At 48.8% G+C, this 21,365-nt stretch overlaps 2 protein-coding genes across 7 annotated transcripts; one reads left to right on the forward strand and one right to left on the reverse strand.

The window, feature by feature from the left end:
* Positions 1–1,823: 1,823 nt before the first annotated feature.
* On the reverse strand, positions 1,824–6,571 carry TMEM176A (transmembrane protein 176A). Its single transcript, XM_036863626.1, is given in 8 exon segments — positions 1,824–2,132; positions 2,723–2,833; positions 3,381–3,593; positions 3,757–3,813; positions 4,943–5,053; positions 5,543–5,587; positions 5,590–5,740; positions 6,504–6,571. Coding segments are annotated over 7 exon segments (708 nt in total). The 5' UTR covers positions 5,719–5,740; positions 6,504–6,571; the 3' UTR covers positions 1,824–2,090.
* A 456-nt stretch (positions 6,572–7,027) lies between these two features.
* On the forward strand, positions 7,028–18,270 carry TMEM176B (transmembrane protein 176B). 6 transcript variants are annotated; one of them, XM_036864372.1, is made up of 8 exons: positions 7,028–7,109; positions 7,809–7,874; positions 9,939–10,170; positions 11,960–12,070; positions 12,441–12,497; positions 12,737–12,967; positions 13,902–14,021; positions 14,456–14,769. In XM_036864372.1, the coding sequence occupies exons 3-8, from the start codon at positions 9,979–9,981 to the stop codon at positions 14,543–14,545; spliced, it is 801 nt and encodes a 266-aa protein (XP_036720267.1). In that variant the 5' UTR covers positions 7,028–7,109; positions 7,809–7,874; positions 9,939–9,978; the 3' UTR covers positions 14,546–14,769. The 6 variants fall into 6 exon arrangements, with proteins under 6 accessions (XP_036720267.1, XP_036720268.1, XP_036720266.1 ...); XM_036864373.1 differs by having other exon boundaries at positions 9,971–10,170; XM_036864371.1 differs by having other exon boundaries at positions 7,029–7,126.
* Positions 18,271–21,365: the final 3,095 nt, after the last annotated feature.

Here is a 21,365-nt window from a genome sequence, read left to right on the forward strand (position 1 = left end):
GAGCCCTGGTCTGGGAAGATCCCACATGCTGTGAAGCAACTAAGCCCATGTGCCACAACTACTGAGCCCGTGCCACAACTACAGAAGCCCATGCTCTTAGAGCCTGTGCTCTGCAACAAGAGAAGCCAACGCAACGAGAAGCCTGCGCACCACAACAAAGAGTAGCCCCCGCTCGCTGCAACTAGAGAAAGCCCGTGCACAGCAACAAAGACCCAATGCAGCAAAAAAAAAATGTATATATATATATATATATAAAATACAGCTACAATCACAGGCTTGCATCAAAGAGGCTCTTATTTTGAGGGGGAAAATGAATGTACACATCTGGAAATGACTTGGAGGTGTTGAGATAGGGATGGACAAATAATCCCAAATTTATCTCCATATCATTATGAGTTATTATGATAGTAAAACTGACCTTCGTTTTTCTGTGTACAGGTCTGTGAGTTTTAATACATGTATAGATTCCTGTAACCAGTACCATGATCGAGATAAAGAACAGACCATCACCCCCCAAACTCCCTTGTGCCAGCTCTGCTTTTAGTCACACTAAAATGTTGCTGTACAATATTGTGCTTACATTTAATGATTTAAAAAAACATGGTGCCACTTTCTCTGGCCATCACAGTTTCTGATGAGAAACCACACTCATTGGATTACCCTTCTCTATAGGTAATGGGTCATTTTTGTTTGGCTATTTTCAAGACTTTGTCTTTAGTTTTTAGCAGTTTGATTATGATATATCTAGGCTTGTACTTCTTTGAGTTGGTTCTGTTAAGGATTCATTGAGCTTCTTTTTTTTTTTAATTTTATTTATTTATTTATTTATTTATTTATTTATTTATTTATGGCTGTGTTGGGTCTTCGTTTCTGTGTGAGGGCTTTCCCTAGTTGCGGCAAGTGGGGACCACTCTTCATCGCGGTGCGCGGGCCTCTCACTATCGTGGCCTCTCCCGTTGCGGAGCACAGGCTCCAGACGCGCAGGCTCAGCAATTGTGGCTCACGGGCTTAGTCGCTCCGCGGCATGTGGGATCTTCCCAGACCAGGGCTCGAACCCGTGTCCCCTGCATTGGCAGGCAGATTCTCAACCACTGCGCCACCAGGGAAGCCCCCATTGAGCTTCTTGAGTCTGTCCGTTTGTGTCTTTCAGCAAATTTGGGAAGTTTTCAACCATATTTTTTTACACACAGACAAAAGTAATTGTTTCGGATACCATTTGTTTGCCTCTCCAGATATTCTTTCCATATTTCTCTAGCCTGCTCTGTGCCCCTGCCCCAAAGGCGTGTCTTATATGGATCATATCATTGCCCAATGTCCCATGACTTCCTGTTAGGTTTGGCGAATAGGGAAAACTAGCAAGAGGTAGAAATGGGTATAGAAATGGGTAGTTTGGGTATTTATTCCTCTGGATGCCTCACTGCAGAATCATCTCAGGCTGGCTGTGTTTCTCTGGGAAGGTGAGAGCTCAAATCAAGCACCATCTCCATCGGGTTTCTCTGTCTCTGGCTGAAACACAGTAATTGCTCCCCTTCCTCATTTTTTGGGTTTAGCTGATAATACGCTCCCCTCCACCTCAGTTAGCAATCCTGCTATGGCAAAATTCATAACAGGGAGCGGGGATCAGAGTCTCTCTTCCTTTCATCCTTCATTGCCAGGCATTTGGGCCTACAGTCCCAGGACCAGCCTCAAAGAGAGTCTGTTTTCAAGGCCGGCAACTCTAGACTCAGACTGGCTGCTGGGAGTGGAACGAGCTTTGTAGGTTTGCTGTTGGCTCATTCTCCTCTGCCTCCCTCCAGCCAAGAGAAATACCCTAAGCAAGAAGCTGGGAGCAACAGCACGAGAGTTTATTATCATCATTGCTCAAGAGGGGACATGAAGCAGGCAGGATGGTGAAGGTGAGCAGGAAATGGACCAGAGCAGCTCTGATGGTTGGTGGTGCAGGGCAGTGGCTGTGGCCATGGGGGAAGGATAACTGGGGCCAGAGGAGAGCCTCTCTTCCCAGCCTGGTTCTTCTTCCACCAGGCAGATGCTGGGACACCCAGTCCCGGCGGAGCTCCAGACATGAGTCCTCTGGAGAAGCAGGGCTAATTTCACTCACTCCCAGCAGTTTCTTCCAAGGGAGGGTCTCTTTTCTAAGGGAAAAGGAGGTGGTGGGACAGCCCATGGGGGAGAGAAAGTGTAAATGCTTTGTACCAGGGCAGCTTAGTTCTGGAGCCAATCAGATCCAACATCAGCCTCATGGAACCTGATGCAAAGAGCCCCAAGGTCCCACCATGTACACGGACTTCCCTAGCTTCCTAGGGTCTCTTTTTCAGATTTTTTTTTTCTTGTTTTGATGTGGACCAATGTTTTAAAAGTCTTTATTGAATTTGTTACAATATTGCTTCTGTTTTATGTTTTGGTGTTTTGGCCGCGAGGCATGTGGGATCTTAGTCCCCGACCAGGGATTGAACCAGCAGCACCCCCTGCATTGGAAGGTGAAGTCTTAACCGCTGGACTGCCAGGGAAGTCCCTCCCTAGGGTCTTTGGACTGGGTGTTACTTGGTCAGGGACAAGGGGTCTCTGGGCTGGGCCACTACTGGGGTGGAAACACAGGAATGACGCCCCTTGACACTCACTGTAATGACACTTTTCTCCTCCCCAAACCATCCGCTCTCCATTCCTGTCTCCCCTGGAAAGCCCTGCTGCCCCAAACACACAGACACAAGCTTTAGGGACTCACCTCCTTAGGTCGGTATTTTCTCCAGCAGCACAGACACAGGGGGACCAGAGATGCCAGAAGCAGTAGAGCCCAGACCCCCAACAGCATGGCATTGATACTTATGAACAGGGCCTGGGGACAGAGGACCAAAGCGGTAGGCACCAGAGTGACTGTTGCCGTTTGTGGTCTGTCTTCACGCTGATCGTGGCACAGGGTCACTCTCCTCCCCATTCATCCCATCCCCAAGTCGGTAGCTTCCGGGGTGGGGGGAGGCTGAAGAAGGAGCCCGGGGTGGGGGTCAGTGGGTGTAGCATGCAGAGAGCGGCCAGTAACCCCTGTCACCGGGTCTCAGCGTCCTCATCTGAGCAGCGATGGGCTTGGGCTGTGGTCTGGTTCCCTGACAAGCCCAAGACTTGAACATGCATTTAACACCTTCGCAGCTCTTCACGTATTTGCAGTATTAGCTCATTTATTATGAGTTCAGTGTTTGTATTTCCCATAGATCTGTAACTCCCACAACCATAGGAACCGCTTCTGTTTTGTTCCCTGCCACGCTGTGGTGACGGGAGACGTGCTCAGGGTAGAACAGGCCATGCCCTTTTCGGTGGACAGCCTCACTCTCCACTGTCTGACCCTCCCTGCCCACCGCCCGCTGCCGTGCCTTCCCCGGCCCGGCTACCTTCAGCATGTTCACATAGGAGGTGCACAGCTTCAGCCTTCCCATGTCTGCACTCGGAGAGCTGGGGGCCCTGGTGGGCCCCCAGGAAGGGGAGACATCACAGATACTGTGAAAGAAAACATGGTGGTACTCATGGAAACTTCTAGCCCCGATGATGATGGCGGCTGTGGCCGTGGAGAAAGCTGCCAGGGCGAGCAGGGTCCTCAGCAGGGCCTGGTGAGGACAGGGGGCAGAGACAGACCTTGGAGACTCAGTCTCTCTGGAGCCCAGCCCGGGACAAAGAGCGGGAAGCCTAGTGGAGAGGGCGTGGGATGGGTGGCAGGCTTGGGGTGGCCTCCAGCTTCTGGGCCTGGTGTCAACCCCTCCCCGAACTCACCCAGTAGGTGCCACCTCGTTTCTCATAAATGAAGGCGACAGCACCAGCCAGCACAGCCTGGGGAGAGAGTGAAGCAGCAGGGGGTAGCTCAGGGCAGCCAAGCCCCACCCCCAGCAGCCTGCTTCTTTTTCCCTCCTCAACTCCCACAGGCAAAGCCAACCATCCTGCTGGCCTTTCCCCACAGCACCCCACGTGGACCCTAGGTTTTGAGCTGAGCTCTGTTGTCTGTAAGACAACGGTGAGGGTATTGAAGGCTGAATCAAACTCCCGAGGCTGCAGGACTCTCTATTTTAGGGACATCGAAAGTGCTCATGGTCAAGCCGGGTGTAAACCCCCCTTCCCTTCTCCAAAACCTCTCTTTTTAAGCAACACCAGGTGCTTTACGAAAGCTCCAGGGCGGTGGGGTGGAAGGTCCGGGGTGTTGGAGGAGCTCTCAGTGCAGGATAAGCGTCCGCTGCCTCGGGGTGAGGGCAGGCGCTCGTTCCAGCAGCGCTCAGCCTCCCACCCAGCGGGTCTTCCGGGACAGGAAGTCTGGTTGATGCCAAGGGAAAGATGGATCTGAATCCTGTTTGGCAGTTCTGTAGCTAATCTCAGTGTTTTGGGCCACGGGGTGGATGAGGATGATTACTTCTGGCTCCTCTCTTAATCGGTATGTGTGTTTTGCTCTTGTTCTGTGAGGGTGGGCAGGACAGAGGGTGCCTCTTTCCTGCTATGATCTGCCCACCCATCTCCTGCTGCAGGTGGCACACGTCCATCTGCTGACATAACTGCTGTTGTCCGGTGAGCCCCCCTGGACTTCCCCTGTGTGCAGGGCCTGCAGAGGGCAATGGGAAACCACCGGGAGGTGCATCTCCCTTGTACACACCCTCCAGCACGTTCCGCCTCCCTCGATCTCAGTGCAAGTGCCTGGAGATGAGCCCTGTCCTAGATCCTTAGCTGATCTGCTGCTGAAGGTGGGAGAAGTGGTGGGAGAAGTCCGGTGCAGGCACCCGCGAGAGCTGACCGGTGACCGTGGCCCTCCCAGCCCTTAGCTCAGCTATTTTCCCATCTGTAGAAGCCTGGCGTCGGCCGAGAGAGCTGGGAGTCTTTTCAGCTGCAAACGGTCTACATTCTGATGGGGTCGATGGTGGTGGTCTCTCACCTCTGATAGGGGTCCCTCTGCCCACGGTCCTCCCGCACCACTCACCACCGCCCCTGTCCAGATGGGAGCTCCCGATCCAGGCAGCGTGGTGTAGTAGAAGATGAAGAGGACTCCTCCCAGGACCCCACTCAACACGCCCAGCACGATCTGCACCGCCTGAAAGATGAAAAACCTAAGAACCCGGATCCCAGGTTCCCGGGCCCAGGAGAAACCCTCTGCGCCTAAGTCTCAGGGGAGTTGTGAGGACCTGCCACTCCGTGTATTAAAGGTTAGAACCCCATGAAAGGGAAAGAGAGAGAGAAGAGAGAAAGAGAGGGGGGACGAGGAGGGAGAGGACAGGAGGGGAGAGAAGGCGAGGGGAGGGGAGAGCTAGCCCACGCTGGGTCGGGAGAGGATGAGCTCCGGGTTCCACCAGCTGGGACTTTAAATGGTCAGGGGCTCCTTTGCACCCTTCAGCCCACAGCCCACCCTACGTACAGCTTTCCCTGAGAGGCCAGTAAGTGAAGGAAAAGCCAGAACTTGATCTCTAGGAAGAACGTAAGACTGGCTCAGCATCGCATTCAGAGAGAGGCTGGCTGGGAGAGTGTGCAGCAAGAGGAGGGGGCTTACCCTTCCCAGTCCAGGGAGACTGGGCGCCCTACTCACCCAGGAGGCCACCAGCAGCCGGCGGCGGCCCAGGGCCCGGGAGGCGGCGTGGGGCGGGGGCACGCGGGGCTGCAGCCGCTCAGCAGCAGCTTGGCCAGAGCCGACTCCTGGCGGATGTGCACCTTGATGCAGGTGGGCTGGGGAGCTCCAGCGGCCACCTCCCCGCCACCTGCCATCCCCAAGCCTGTGGACACCCGCCTGGGAGGGAGGAAGGGGGCGTCAGGAGGAAGAGTTGGCAGGAGGTTTGCACAGATTCCGCGGGAGCTGGCGAGGCCCCCGGTCACAGTGCAGCATCTGGGACCTGCCTTGAGGGGTGTCATGTGAGGGATCCCTGAGTCTGCTGAGGCTGAGGCCACCACTCAGCCCACTGGAGTCGCCGCCTTCACCCCAGATCTGCTCTGTCTCCCCATCCTCCTCCCACGGCCTCAGGGTCTGGACCAAGCGGTGCCCTGGAGCCCTCACCTCTCTCCTTTCTGCTCCCAGCTCGCTTGTGTGATCACGGCCCTCACCCTGGCTTTCCCCTCTGCCTCTTGCCCTCCAGAGCCCTCAGGCTGCCAGACAGAACTGAGTCCTGGCTGCCTGTTGAACTACTATTGAGGCAGCTGCTTCCCAGCTGAGCCCGGGGACCCACCCCCGGCCCCTACATATTTCCCTCTCCATCAATGGCTACTCAGCCCTGCGCTGCCTGTTCAAACTGCCCCCCCCAACCCTCTGCATGAAGTTGTGGGTGCAGATGGAGGCCAAAGGCCAGGATGATTTGGCATCACACGGGGACAGGGATGAACCTGGCCTCCACTTGTGCCACCTTCCTGGATGCACATCCTCTACGTGGTCATTGGTCCCTCCCTCCCCAGCAAGTTCTGGGGGGCCTGTGAGGGGGCAGGGTGGGCACTCCTCTGGGGAGGGGCCCTGTGAGAAGGGTCTCTGGGAAAGGGCCGCCTGGGCTGAGGGCCTGCCTCACCTGCTCTCCTCGGGGACCGACAGTCACGGTCGAGGGTGATAGGAGGGCTGGGGACGGCTGAGTGGGGGCTGAGAACCAGGCAGAAAGGGGAGGGGGTTGGTGGGGCTCCAGAAAGGGAAGGATGAGGCAACTTCCCAGCACACAGCTGGAGCAAAGGGCCCCTCCAGGGTTTTCCAGCTGCCAGGGGGGAATCACTGGGCTCCGATGCCCTGGAGAGCACAGGGGCCAGGTGGGTGGCCTGGGAGACTGCAGAGCTGACCAGCCCTGGAAAATCCCCCATCCCCACCAGGGCAGGGGCTTTCTGAACAAAGACTTGCCTGTGCCGTGTGCACCCCAGTGTGTGTGCTGAGGAGGGATGAACACGCCAGTGTGTGTGTGTTTGTGTGTTTGTGTGCTCTGCCTTCTCCGGCCAGCCTGATTATCTACTGGAGACCAAACCCCCCTCGAGGGGCCCCTTTGGGCCAGCTATTTTCTGGGAAGTCAAGGTGCTGAAGGTCAGGCCCTCATCACTCCACCCCTTCCTTCTGTTCTCTCCCACCCACTGCCAGGTGCCTCAGCTCTGGGCAGCTCTGCTCTGCTCGGCCGCTGGTTCCCAGAGGACAGCAGGTGAGCAGGGCCCTCAGGTGAGCCACCCAGGTGACCTGTCCCAGGAGACTCTCAGTGCAGCACCCCTCTCTCTTTCTCTCGAGGAGTCTCCAAGACCAGTCCCCAAAGCCCCCATCCTGTCTCACAGGATGCCATTCTCCCCCCATTCCTGGTCCCTGTAGGACCTGCTTGGGAGGGAGGGATACACTAGATAGAGGACGTGACACTAGAAAAATGGCTAGGCGGGTCGGAGGGCCACGTCAGCTGGACTCTCCCTCCCCAGTGCCTCATATCTTTATTCTGAGGGTGGGATGGCTGGTTTCCTGGTGAGAGGTCCTTCAGTAGCAAAGGCAGAAGGTGGAGGGCCCAGGGTGTAGCTGGGATCCCGGCCCTCTCTCCCCAGCTTCAGGGTCACAGGGAGGAGCTGGGCAGAGAAGAGCGTCCAGGGCAGCAGGGAAGAGCCCCACACCCCGGAGTTAGGGTGGCGTGAAAGGGGATCTTCATGGCGCTGGCCTGGCTCAGAGGAAGAGCAGGAATCTAGGCTGATCTGGGGATTGGAGCTGGGGGGTGAGGCGGGAGGGGGAAGCAGTGGTATCCAGAGGGTTCAGAGGGAGCCGGAGCCCAAGGCACATTCTGGACTGCAATATGATGCTGAGCCCTGGGTCCCAAGGAAGATCTGGCTAGAATCCCAGCTGGGCTTCCTTGTGTGTCTGTGAACAGGTCTGAACCTCCTTGCCCATCTGCAGAATCGTCAAACACCTGTCCTTTATACTGCACGGAGGCCAGGTAGGTGAAGAGTGAAACTGCTCTGTAAAGTTCATACGATACAAATGGGAAGACCTTAAACTTATTGCTCTTGCTGGTGTTTTTAGAATTGTTATTAATAATGTTATGATTTAAACAGTGAGAAGTAGGATGCCCATGAGAATTACCTGGAGAGGATTCCCTTTGGAGCTAGGCAAGTTGATTCTAAAGTGCCTAAGGAGAAGTAATCTAGCAAAAGTGGCCATGAAAGAAAAAAGTAACATGGGGGGGGGGGGAGGGTCATGAAACAGCTCAACTAAATATTAAACTCTATACTCATTATTAAAATTACAGTAATGCTGCATGACTCATCAGATCCACCAATGGGCAGAATATAAAGACTAAAATAGGCTTGGATTCCTACGGGAATTTCATTTTTGCTCAGGGGAGTATTTTAAATCAGTGGGAGAAAGATGATATATTCCGTAAACAGAATATACTCTTCAGAAGTTTACCATCTGAAGAGAACAAACCAAAACCAACTTGGATCCATTTTTTCCAACTTACAAGGTAAATTCCAGATGACTCAACATTTAAATGTGAGAACTGAAAACATAAAAGCACTTAGAAGAAAACATGGACGGATTATTATTTTATAATCTTGAAATGGGAAAGTCCCTTTTAAGTACAATATAAAACCCAGAAATCATAAAAAATGACTGAAAACTTTGATTATATAAAAATACAAACGAAGTCAAAAATAAATCACAAATTGTAAAGCACTATTTGTAACTCATGTCACAGATGGTAATTTTTCAAATACACGAAGAACTCCTATAAAGACCAAAACAAAACAGAGTAACAGAAGGAGGTCATAGGATATGAAAGGAAAGCTCACAAAAGAAGAGGAAAAAGGCTCTTAAACATGTGAAAAGATGACCAAACTCACTCATAAGAGAATTGATACTGGAATAGTCACAGAAAGCAGCCTGGTGGTTGCCTGGGGCCAAGGGTTGGAGGGGTTCCTGGGGAAGGGACATTAGGGAACTTTTTGCAACATAGAAATGTTCTGTATCTTGATTGTAGTTATGGTTGAACATATGTACACATTTGTTAAAAGTCACTGAGATACACAATTAAAAGGGGATATTTTATTGACTAAAAAGGATTAAAATCTACAACGGAATGTCATTTTTCCGAGAGACATTTGAAAAAGATTAGAAAGTTTGCTGACACCTTCTGCTGGTCTTGGGGAGGGGCAGTGGACGCTCTTGGAATTGTCCTTGCATGAGAATTGCATGGAAGTAGCTCCATGGAGGGAAATACCTTTTAAAATTACAAACACACATTCCCATTGACATGCTGATTCCACGTTGCTTGTAAGAAAAAAAATAAAGGTCTATAAATAGGGGACTGCTTAAAAAAATTATGATGCATTCATACAGTGGAATACTATGCAGCCATACAAACGAGTGAGGACGCATTTTATGGACTGATGTAGGATTATTTTTAAAAGATGGTTCTGCGAGCAAATCATTGTGCAGAAACTGTGTGTGCTATCCTGCCATTTGTGGGAAAAGAGGGAGAGAAAGAATATTTTTACATGTTTTTATATGCAAAAAAGTCATTGTAGGATATATTAGAAAATGATAATATTTTTCCACCTGGAAGACAGCTAGCTGGCTAGGAGAGAAAGATGGGAGAGTGGGTTTTAGCAGTATACCCTGTTTTATCTTTTGATTTTTTTTTAACCATATGAAAGTGTTATGTATAAACATATACACTCCGTTGCTGAAATAATTCAGATTCCTTTCTTTGTCAATCCCAAGGCCCAGACAAACTGTATCTGACCATTTTGGGAAGAGGTCCAAGAGTATATATGGTGAAAACTCTAGAGGTGATTCAGATTTGCAACCCAGATTAAGGTCACTGCGACAGAGACTTCCCTGGAGGTCCAGTGGTTAAGACTCTGTGCTTCCAAGGCAGGGGGTGTGGGTTTGATCCCTGGTTGGGGAACTAAGATCCCACATGCCGTGACTTGACTTGACTCGAAGACTGTTTTCTCTCCCTGAACTCATGCAGTGTATTCCTTTTTCCCTTACTTAGATCTCAGACCTCACTTCTGTGCATCTCCCCAGCAGGCAGGATGACCCAAAACATGCTGGTTGTGAATGGAGTCGACGTGGCCTCTACGCTGTCCCAGCCCACTCACATCGACATCCACATCCACCAGGAATCCGCTTTGGCACAACTGCTGAAAGCTGGGAGTTCCCTGATGGAGCACCTGTCCCACCGTCCTGCCAAGGCCAGGATAGGCTACGGACAGCTGGCACTAGGGGTAAGAGCGGGCTGGAGAGGTGGGTTAGCAAGGTGACACAGAGGAGGGTAACGCTCCTTCTTCCATACGATGCGGAAAAGGAAAGTGGAAACTCACTATTCCCCATGAAAACTCACTATTCGTATCCCATCTCGTTTGGGAAAAGAACGTTTGGGAAGTTTCGCCACAGAGATTTAGATGGAAAGGAATAGTGGATCCCTTCTTTGGTGCAACGTGAACAGTCCCAGCCAGAGCTGGGGGGTGGGCGGAAGGATCCCTGGAGGCGGTTCCTTCAGGTTAATTGAACCCACGTGGACGGAGGGCCTGCAATGCAAGGCAATATGATAGGCACTTTGGGGGAAAAACTTCAGAGAGGATATCTAGGCAATAACGTGAAGGTGCCCAGCATCCATCAGAAGGGATCAGGCAACTACACAAATGCCTAGAATTAAAGGTAGCTCAGGTGACATCCTTGGGAGGCAGGATGGCGTCCTGCAGGGGTAGGCATCTGAGCCAGCCCTTGAACGGAGCAGCGGTGTGTTTAGACAGATAGAGGTGGAAGATGGAAGAAAAGGAATTTCAGGTTAAAAGAATGGCAAGAAAGAGGACAAAGAAGCCAGAAAGCATAGGACAAGTTCTGTCAGGGTAAAGAGAATGGGACTCATGGCTGATTAGACTGGAAATACAGACCGGGGCCATATTGCTGAGAGCCTTGAGTGACAAGGTGAAGAATCTGAATCAGCTTCGATGGTGGGAAGACTGTGGAGAGATTCTGAGCAGGCGCCTGAGCTTCAGGCAGCCTCACAGCCAGGAGGTGTCCAGGTAAGAAGCATGGAGGGTCTGCACCTGCGACGTGGCAGCAGAAATGAGGAGGAAAGAGAGGAGTCCAGATCCTTTGTGGATGGGGTCGCCGTGACTTGGGAGTGAGTGGACGTGGAGTACAAGGGAGGAGAGGAGTCCGGGAAGATGCTGAGGTTTGGAGTGAAGGAGACCGGAAGATTGGAGCCCTGGAAGTCAGCGAGGCAGACACTGAGGGTGTGGGTGGGGTCTGGAATTTGGACGCAGTGAATCTGAGAAGCTGGCAGGACGTGTAGGTGGTGACGTCCAAGAGGCTGTGATAGTTGGATCCTCCAGGAAGCAGACGCCGAGTGGGAGTTGGGTGTGCGAAAGGTTTATTGGGGTGTAACATCCATGCAATGAAAAGGGCAGGAGAAGGACTGGGCAGGGGGAGACATCAGATCATGAGGCAGGGCTGACAAGGTCTGGGCCAGCCCAGTGGGGAGCTCGGGAGCAAAGACTGCCCATCACAGGAGTTCCGTGTTAGCTGAAAATGGCCCTTGAAACACTGCCTTGCTTAATCATTGGCTGGGTAGCCATCCCCAAAGACTGTGCCCTCAGTTTGAAAGATGAGGGGACCTTGAAGGCGCTGCCCACTGTAGGCTGTCAGCTAACCACTCTCCTTTTTTGAAGGAGGTCATCATGGCCCATCCTGGACAGGGTGATGGGTTTCCCAAGGGAAAATGAGGAGAAAAAAAAGAGGAATCATCAGGTGGGATGACAAATTGTGGTATTTAGGAAAAATAGGATTTAGAAAAGAATGAAGGATAAAAGGCTGGCAAGTCAAAGGGATGAGGGAGAACCAGGACGGGCTGCTTCATGGATGTTAAGGGAACAGAATTTCCAGAATCAGAGCTGCGGAGAAGTCGGGGCAGAGGAAGAGGAGAGGAAAACCACCTAGGTGGGAGCTGCATGGCTGCTCTTGGAGCAGGTGACTCATGGGAAGGGGTGTGGCTTTCCCCATCTCTTGCAGGTGACCCAGATATTGCTGGGGGCTACGAGCTGTGCTCTTGGAGGGCTTCTCTACTTGGGGCCCTGGATTCAGCTGCGTGCCTCAGGCTGTGCCTTTTGGGCAGGGTTTGTGGTGAGTAAGAGAGGGGTTGTGAGCTCTGAGGGAGGCAAGTGTTTATGGACAAGGAGAGAGAAAGTTCCTTTGGATCTGGGTCAGGGATTTGGGGAAGAGACCACAGACCCAGAGTCCAAATGCTCTCTGTTATAAGGAGGCTGCCTTAGGGGGTGGGCAAAACCCTTCCACCCTCTGTTTTTCTCTTTAAGGCAAGGCTGGGAATAGCGGGGCAGTTGTAAGTAGAGTCCTGTCCATCTGCTAGGTTTCTTTGCCTGTTCCTTGGATCCTGCTTCACATTGGCTGTTCTGGGGCCTGTTGGGAGAAGTGTGACGGGAGATCATTTCAGGACAGCCAACTGGAGGACTTTTCTGGTGTCTTCTCTTCCTAGGCCATTGCAGCAGGAGTTGGGGCCGTTGTCCATGAGAAGCACTGGGGAAAACTTTCAGTGAGTCTGGGCATCCTCTGTGCCCCACCTTGTCCTCTTCCCCCTCCTATGTCTCTGTTTTCCTGCCCTATTTTTCTGTCTTCTCCCCTTTGGTTTCAAATATCCTAAGATCTTTCCTGGAGGGGTAGGGAGGGTTTCCTTGGCCAGGAAGCTGGGGAAGAGGAGACCAGTTTGAGGCCGGGACCCCACAGCTCTGCCATCCATAGAGGGAGTCTGCCGCCTGAACCTCTCTCTTCTAGGGCTGCATATCAAGTCTGCTCACCCTGGCTGGCATTGGCACGGCCGTGGCCGCTGTTGTCTTCTGTGTGAATAGTTTAACCTGGCAACCTGATGTCTTCTATGACATCAGCTCCGTGTGTGATTCCTTAGTCCCTGCCACCCCCACCTTTGGGTACCAACAGACTGGACGAAGCAATTCCTATTCATCGTGGAAGGAGGAGCGCTGCAGAAACTACATGCAAATGCTGATGGTGAGAAAGGAGAGTCAGTCTTCCAGGACGCAGCACAGCTGTGCATTGGGGAATTGGGGCACCTGAGGGCAGAGATGTAGGCTCTCTGAGCTTCGACCTCACCCGAGGTCTTTGGTTCAGGAGGTTTTAACTTAATCTGAAGCCACTGTTCAGATCCTCATGGCATGAAAATTCCCTGAATCAAAGGGGATGAGGGCAAAGAGGAGACATTGAAGCGAGGATTTCATGAACCACCCTTCCGTCTTTTCTGGTGTGTGGCTGTTATCAGTTATCTATTGCTGCATAACGTACTACCCCAAAATGTACTGGCTTAACACTGCAATTTATTATTACTTCTCACATTCTGCGGGTTGACTAGGCTCACATGGGCAGTCCTCACTTGCGTTTTCTCATGCAGTTGCAGTCAGGTGTCAGTTGAGGGTGAAGTCATCCAAGAGCTTGACCGGGCTGGACCGCTAAGATGGCGCACTCACACAGCAGGGAGCTCAGCTGGGGTTATCAGCCAGGGAGCCTACAATGGCTTCTCCACGTGGCTTGGGCTTCTCGTAGCCCAGCACGCAGGTCCCAACAGGGAGCATTCCACTGTGAGCATTTCAAGAGGTAGGAAATGGAAGCTGCCAGGCCAAATAAGGGCTACCCCATAATTGACCTAGTGTCACTTCCACTGTATTTTGTTGATCAAAGCATTCCCAGGCCCTTCCAGATTCTAGGGGGGTGGAGCAGTGGATCCCACCTCTTCACAGGGGGAGGTAAGGTCACATTGCAGGCAAGCAAATGGGATGGAGTCTGTGGATGCCCCCGTAGTTGGAAGATGCAATCTGCTTTGGCGGGAAGTAGTTAGTTGGACAGGGTCTGATCCCTCCTGGGGTAGCAAGATGATAGTAACAGCAGAAGCAGACTCCTGACTGTAACTTTTTTCTTCCTTTATCTTCAGGATTTGTTCCTAGGAATCCGTGGTCTGCTCCTGGCCGTCTGTGTCCTGCAGGTCATTGTATCCTTGGCTTCCCTGGGCGTGGGTCTTCGACGCTTCTGTGGCCAGAGCTCCCGGGCCCTGGTGAGCTGTTAGGGAGGCACTAGGGAAAGAGCGGATCTGGTTGGTGAAGCTCTAGGGCTGGGAAGGACATCGGGGCAGGAACACTGCTGAGCAGGGGTCACGCTCCCCCTCACTCAGCCCTTTTCCTGTGCTTGGCTCTGCCCTTCACTGTCTGGGGAACATGACCCCATCACTATGTCCTGGGTTGACTTCTGCCTTCTGCCTCCGCTGCCCTTCTTTGCTCTCATTTTCCCACGTTCCCCTCTTTCCCACGTCCTAGGTCTTGTCTAGCTCCCCTTCCTCCGTCACCTTTTTCTTCCCTCCTTCTTTCATTTGTCTGATTTCCAGTTCTATGGAGCTAACTCTACTCCAACCTTTTCCTCCCAAGAATTGATTTTCCTCCTTTTTTTTTTGTTTTTTTTTTCTGTTTTGTTTTTGTTTTTGTTTTTTTTCAGGATGAAGAAGGGTCCGAGGAGAAGCTGTGGGGGAAGGATTCAGTGCCTTCCTCCCCCCACAAGGAGAAGAGCACAGCTGTTGTCCTGTGAGCAGCCAAAGACCCTACCTGGACCCTGCATGTCCCTCCAGAGTAGCCCAGGGCCCCTCACTGCCCTGTCCCTCACACTTGCCTCCTTTGGCTGCTCCCCATCACCCCAACACCCTCACCCACTGTTCCCACTCCAGGGTCCTCAATTCAGTGAACAGGTATTGTCACATTTTCCCCAATGCTTATTAAACAGAAACAACCACAAAAAATGATTTTGTGCAGAAAGGGTGTAGTCTCCCTTTGTTGATACACACGGTGCGTTGATACACATGGAATTAAATGAGAGTTATGTATCATATGGAAACAAGGTCCCAATAAGACTTAATTTACGTTCTGCTCTATATCCCAAGTGTAAAAACTCCTTTTCATGATTTCCTTCTGTTCAGTGTAAAGTGAAAATAACTCTTACATACTTAGAATCTTTTTACCTGCTAAGGTTTTCTTTAAGCATCTGTAACTGATCAGTGGGCTTTAGAGAACCATGTGAGACATGGAACAAGATCATTTCCTCCCTCCCTCCCTTTCTTCCTTCCCTTCATCTCCCTCCCCCTCTGTCTCTTTCCTTCCTTCTTCCTTCCTTCCTTCCTTCATTCCTTCCTCTCTCTCTCCCTTCCTCCCTCCCTTCCTTTCTTTTTTCTCTTTCTCCCCCATCTCTTTCTTTCTCTCTTCTTTTTTGCAGCAATTACTGTTGGTTCTCTCGCCACACACACACACACACACACACACACACACACACCCCTGTTATTCTTCAATTTCATTGTAAATGATAAGATTGATTAGTTTTTTACTTTTTAAATTTTCTATGTACAATATAAGTATATAGATGTAAGCACTTCTGCTATGGAAGCAGGTTCATTTGTCCAATGTGCAGCAAGCCAAATGCTGAGATGCTGAGGTGTGCCACAGAGAAAGTGTTTATTCACAAGGCAGCCAAGCGAGGAGACAGGAGAACAAATCTCATATCTGCCTCCCTGAAGGTGAGGGGCTTGAGATATTTATGGGATAGAGAAGCAGGGTGGTCTTAGGCATGGAGAAAGGTGATTGGAAGTAGGGAAAATGTGAGGTAGCTGGTATTCCATGCCAGCATATCTGAGTTACATGTTTCTTCAGGGGATACATGTCCAAAAATGGAGGTACTTAGCATGATCTGAGGGTGGAGTTTTCACCCCTCTGATGTCAAAAGGTCACTCACTGGACCCCTGTGCAGGCCCAGTTTTAGGGTTGTTGGTCCCAACCAGTCTTAGCCAGCTTGAACTGGACAGGAGCCGACTCCAAGCCTTGGAAAACAACTTAAGCCCCTGTTACTATAGTGACCCATTCATCAGAGGTGTTATCTATAGAGGGCCACTAAGGAGTCAAAAAATAATTAAGACAAGCTTAGTCAGTGAAGGCAGGTTACAAGGGAGGGGTTTTTAACAAGCTGTTGCCTTCCCTGCAGTTCTGTAGGATGAGCTCAAGAATTTCTGTTAGTCACCAGTTTCTGTTAGCCTTATGGCGCATGATTTCATCTCTGAAGGGTAAAAAAGCAGGCCATGGTCTGTAGAATTAAGACATCATAGGGATTCTGGCATTTTTGGTTCCAACATAGTGAGCAGACTTGCATTTCCATTGGGGTTTTATGAAATCTCTGAGAGGTAAGTGTTATTACTAGTTAGAAGACCCACAACAGAAGAACTGGCTGGGAGCCCCGCCTTTACCCCCTGCACAATCCTGCACTACGATGTGGTGTTGGCAGGGGCAGAGCTGCTGGTATGGGTGAGGCATAGCCTCACCGTGGGAGGTTAGGGTGGTGGGCTTGTAGATAGAGATTTGTAAACAAGCTTGTGTAATAAAGGTCAAAGGGATGAGGTGGTATTATGTTCAGAGTACTGGACAGTACTTGGCAAATTACACCCTGAGGGGCAAGTCTGGTCTGCCACCTACTTCTGTAAATAAAGTTTTATTGAAACACAACCACACTTCTTGGTTTACACATTGTCTATGCAACAAGGGCAGAGTTGAGTGGTCTCAGTAGAGACTAAATGGCCCACAGAACTTAAAATAGAGTTTGCCGTCCCCTAGTGTGGGAGACCCCAGTGGAGGGAGTAGCTAGTCCTACTGGGTGATTGACAGGAGCTGGGGAGCTTATGCTCTTGCTTCACCAAATGTGAATCTAGCATGGGCAACAGGGAGAAGGCTTTGCCCCACCCTAGACTGACTGAGTCAGGATTTGCATTTTCTCAAGATTGGCAGGTGCTTCCTGCCTTCAGCACATTTAGAGAAGCACAGAGATAATCACAGGTGTCTTGTTCGGATATAGAACAAGCCCCTTTGAATTTGATGTCTTTAATTCTTTTGATGCATTTGTTAACCTTAGCATTTTAAAAAGGAATTTTCGTGAGAAGAAACAACAGCAAGGCAGAACCAAAGATGCCGCTAAGAGGAAGCATCTTTCCTCTCTTCCTTAGCTTAAGATGCTGTTAGTTTTTGTGCTTCAGTATTTCTAAACCATCCTTTTATGGCTAGATTAGATAGAAATTCTTTTCATTTTTCATTCTGGTAAATAAACGACAACTTGGTAGTTTGCTTATTTGTTTATTTTGTTGTTGTTTTTCTAGCATGAAGCGATGTCTTACTGTCAGAGTCTGGCAACTTCTTTTCTTCCCCCCTGAAGTCTCTATGTCTCTGAGGGAAGGGGTCGCCCCTCCATCTGACTTCTCCCTCTCCCCCATTTCTTCTTTTCTGGGCTCCACTGCCCTCCCTCTCCTTACACTGTGAATAACCTTGGAAGTTTCATAATCTTTGTTTTTCTTTTCTGTAGGAAATCAGATGTCATCCCCTTCTCCCCTTGCTTTTGTTTACTTGGAAAAACCAACAGTTATTTGTCTATTTACACAACTCAGTTTTTGTGACCAGATTGTATTTATGCAACTGACTTCATGACCCTGGGATCCAGCAATTAATCACAAGCCTATTTATATTTACTGAAGTGTTTAAAACCATTCAGAGTGTAAACAGGAAATGGTTCTATTTCTCTTTTCCAATCACTGCTTTTAACTGTGTTTTGTCAGCTCCCCATTTCCCCATTGGATATTGGTCCTTTAACATCAGGACCAGATTCCAGATTCCACAACCTGGTCATTAAAATGGTCTCATGTTTGGTGTTCAAGACCCAGTTCTGTTCATGTTTAAAACTGCAGTCATCAGAGCTTGGGTCCCCCTGCCAGCAGAGACCACTGCTTGGACTGGGAGGGTTAGGGTTAAGGTTAGGGATGTGCTGTCCTAGTGTGTGGCCCCTCCTTCTCCTTCCAGTTTCCTAAAGAGTCCTGAGGGAGGCAGGGGAGGGGATGGGGGTCCGGGCTTTCTTGGCTCAGCCGAGGGCCAGTGACCATTTGCTGATGTGATGTGGGTAGTGTCTGTTCTTGCTCCATCGCGGAGACATCTAGGAATTTCCCTGCCCACTGCTCCGTTAGCTGCCTGGCTCAATCAGGAAAACTTCCTGGAAAAGTACATCCTAAGGAGACAGCTATGAAATGCCGGGGAGGGGAGGGCTTTCCTGCAGTAGGAGTATTCATTTACTATTTCTTGCCCCTTCAAGGCCCAGAGTCTCTTCAGAGATATTTCAGGGGATGGGATAAGGCCCCATCACCTCAAACTCCACAAAGAAGGCCCTGGAGCCTCAGATGCAAAGAATTGCTCACAAGAAAGTTTGTAATTAATTTTTATGGGAAACTAACGGATGTGTGGACACGGGGTGGGGGGATGAGGAGGGTGGGATGAACTGGGAGATTAGGTTTGACATAAATACACTACCAGGTGTAAAATAGCTAGATAGTGGGAACTTGCATATAGCACAGGGAGCTCAGCTTGGTGCTCTGTGATGACTTAGATGGGTGGGATGAGGCGGGGATAGGAGGGAGGTCCAAGAGGGAGGGGATATATGTATACATATAGCTGATTCATTTTGTTGTACAGCAGAAACTAACACAACATTGTAAAGCACTTATACTCCAATAAAAAAAAATCCTTTCTGAATTAGGAAGTAGACATTATGAAAGTGTTTCTTTCCACCGGTAGGTACTGCTCTGAACTTGTTCAGCGTTTATTGGTTTAGTTTATTTCTCCCTCTCCCATCTTCAGTGCCCCATTCACTCCTCATTCAGGAGGATTTCTGCTTTCTTAGTGGTTTCCTTTGAAATCTTTTTTTTTTTTTTTAAAGCATGTGCACTTAACTAAACAAATTCTAAAGGTAATCAGTATCCTTATCCTCTACCTGAAAAATACTGTGCCTTTAGAATGCTCCTTGTTAAATGATATTCTTATCTTGAGTTTTAGTTCTATCTTGACTTATTTCAACCCACAAATTAGATATTTTATTTTTTTCGTATACTCAGTGTTTGTTTAAATTTACCTATGTTTTTATTAATGGCAAAAAAGCTCTCCTTTTCTTCCTGTAGTTCAGGCCTTCTTTCTGATATCCTTTGTCTTCTTTTTTGAGGTACATCCTTTAAACGTTTCTTTAATAGCAAAGATCTCTTGGTGGTAAACCTTCTTAGTTTTTTATTTATCAGAATATTCTTTATTATACCTGGCTCAAGATAAATAGTTTCACTGGATATACCATTCCAGCTTTAGTTAATTATATCTAATTCAGGTTGCTTTTCAGATCTTTACCTTGTCTTTGATGTTTTGAAATTTTACTTCAAAATGTGTAGGTGTGCATGAATTTATTTTCCCTTGAAAATTCCTCCTGAGAAAGTATTTTTAAAAATTCCAAGTCTCAGAGTTCACACATTTTTTTTTTTAACCTGGGAAACTCTGAATTATGCCTTTGAATAGTTCCTTTCCCACATTCTCCCTAATATTTCCTTCTAAAATTTTGATTTGCCTCATGTTAGACCCTCTCACTCTAGCTTCCTTATCTCCTAACCCGGTTTGTGCTTTTTATTTTTCATCTCTTTATTTCTACCTGCTGCACTCTGGTTAAATTCTTCATAAGTATTTACCAAGTTACCCAATTTCTGCCTCAGTTATGTATAATCTGCTTTTTCCGTTCCATTAAATTTTAAGTTCCATTAAAATTTTCTAGATATGATATTTGCTTCTTTTTCAGATCTTCCTGTTCCTTTTTGATATTCTCTTGTTCCTAAGTCATGCCACCGATGACCTATTTTACTTCTCTAAGCTTACTACATTATTTATTTTATTTTCTGTAAGAAAAGTACCAGATTTGAAGTCTTTGCTGTTTTTTCTCCCAACTCTCCCAACTCTCACCAATGCCGTCTTATTTATTTTATTAACATCTATTTATTTTTATTAATTTTTTTTTACCATTTTGACCATTTTTAAGTGTATAGTTCAGTCACATTAAGTACATTCGCATTGTTGTGTAACCATCACTACCATCCATCTCCAGAAATTTTTGTTATCCTAAATGGAAACTCTGTACCCATTAAATACTAACTCCTCATTTCCCCCACTCTCCAGCCCCTGCTAACCCCCATTCTGCTTTCTGTCTCTATGAATTTGATTATTCTATGTACCTCATATAAGTGGAATTATATAATATTTATTATTTCGTGTCTAGCATATTTCACTTAGCATAATGTCTTCAAGGTTCACCTATGTTGTAGCTTATATCAGAATTTCCTTCCTTTTAAAGGATGAACAGTATTTCATTGTACATAGCACATTTTGTTCATCCATTCTTTTGTTGATAGACAATTTGGTCTGTATTACAATGAATTGTAATGGTAAATAAACCCTCCTGTCTTGTCTATACAAGAGTGATGTTAGAGAGAGTTGGGAGGACAGCTTCTAAATATTTGTTGGATGAATCAATAAATGGCATGAATTATTTTTTGCAGTGTGAGTAGAGTTTTGTTTGAACCAATTATACAGTCTGCATTGGGGTCAATGGGATGAATTTGCGGGGTAATTGAGTAGAGCAACGAGTCTCAATGTGGGATTAGAATAACATTCCCACTAGGAATGAGAACCACCTGGAGCCTCTTACAAGCTATCCTACCGTTCTTGGTTGAAATATCTTGGTTCCACTTTTGGAACCAATGGACTAGTGTTAGTATGAAGTTTCATAAGTAGATGGCCCCAGCATTCATCATTCCCCAATTTTCTAGGCACAACCCTAGATTTCCATTTGGGGATCCACTTTTTCCTCATTGTCTGGCTGTGTGTTCATGGTGGGGTTTTATCCTCAGTTGCAGGCATAAGGCATGTGACCCAAACTTAGATTAAGTGCGGATCATTTCCCCCAGACCATGGTGATTGTTTCAGGAGTGGGCACATGGCCCAAGTCCGTCACATTACAGTAAATCTTAGGGCTACCAGGAAAAGCTCTTGCACTTGCTGCTGAACTTGAACCTTCAAGGATGTAAAGTTGGAGCTGCAGCAGCCACCTTGCCCCCCCCGAGAGGTTCTCCTGGAGCTGCCAAAGACCACACCCCCTCCACGGGCTTGAGAATGAAGACAACCTGTGGAAGGCAGAGCTGAGAGGTGGGAAAGAACCACTCCTGAAGGTGTTGCTTGAGCTCTGAGTTCAGCAGTGCCTGAAGCTGGATTGAGCCTTGACATTTTAGTATGTGCCCAATAAGTTGTCTTTTGCTTAAGCCTCTTGCAGTTTGAAAGAGTTCTAATTAATAGGCTGAGAGACTGGGCTAAGGTAACTGGCATTTAGATGGGTGCCCAGGAGTCTCCAGGTCCCACATCCTAGGGTGCTGCACTCAAAACCGCCTGGGTGGGGTGCTGTTTTGTGGGGTGAACCCAGGTGTACTTACTCCATTGCTGTTACTTTGGGGGATAAAACATTGTGATTTGGGGGTTGG

Source organism: Balaenoptera musculus, chromosome 9 (genome assembly GCF_009873245.2).
Source record: "Balaenoptera musculus isolate JJ_BM4_2016_0621 chromosome 9, mBalMus1.pri.v3, whole genome shotgun sequence".
In the NCBI taxonomy this organism is placed as follows: Eukaryota; Metazoa; Chordata; class Mammalia; order Artiodactyla; family Balaenopteridae; genus Balaenoptera; species Balaenoptera musculus.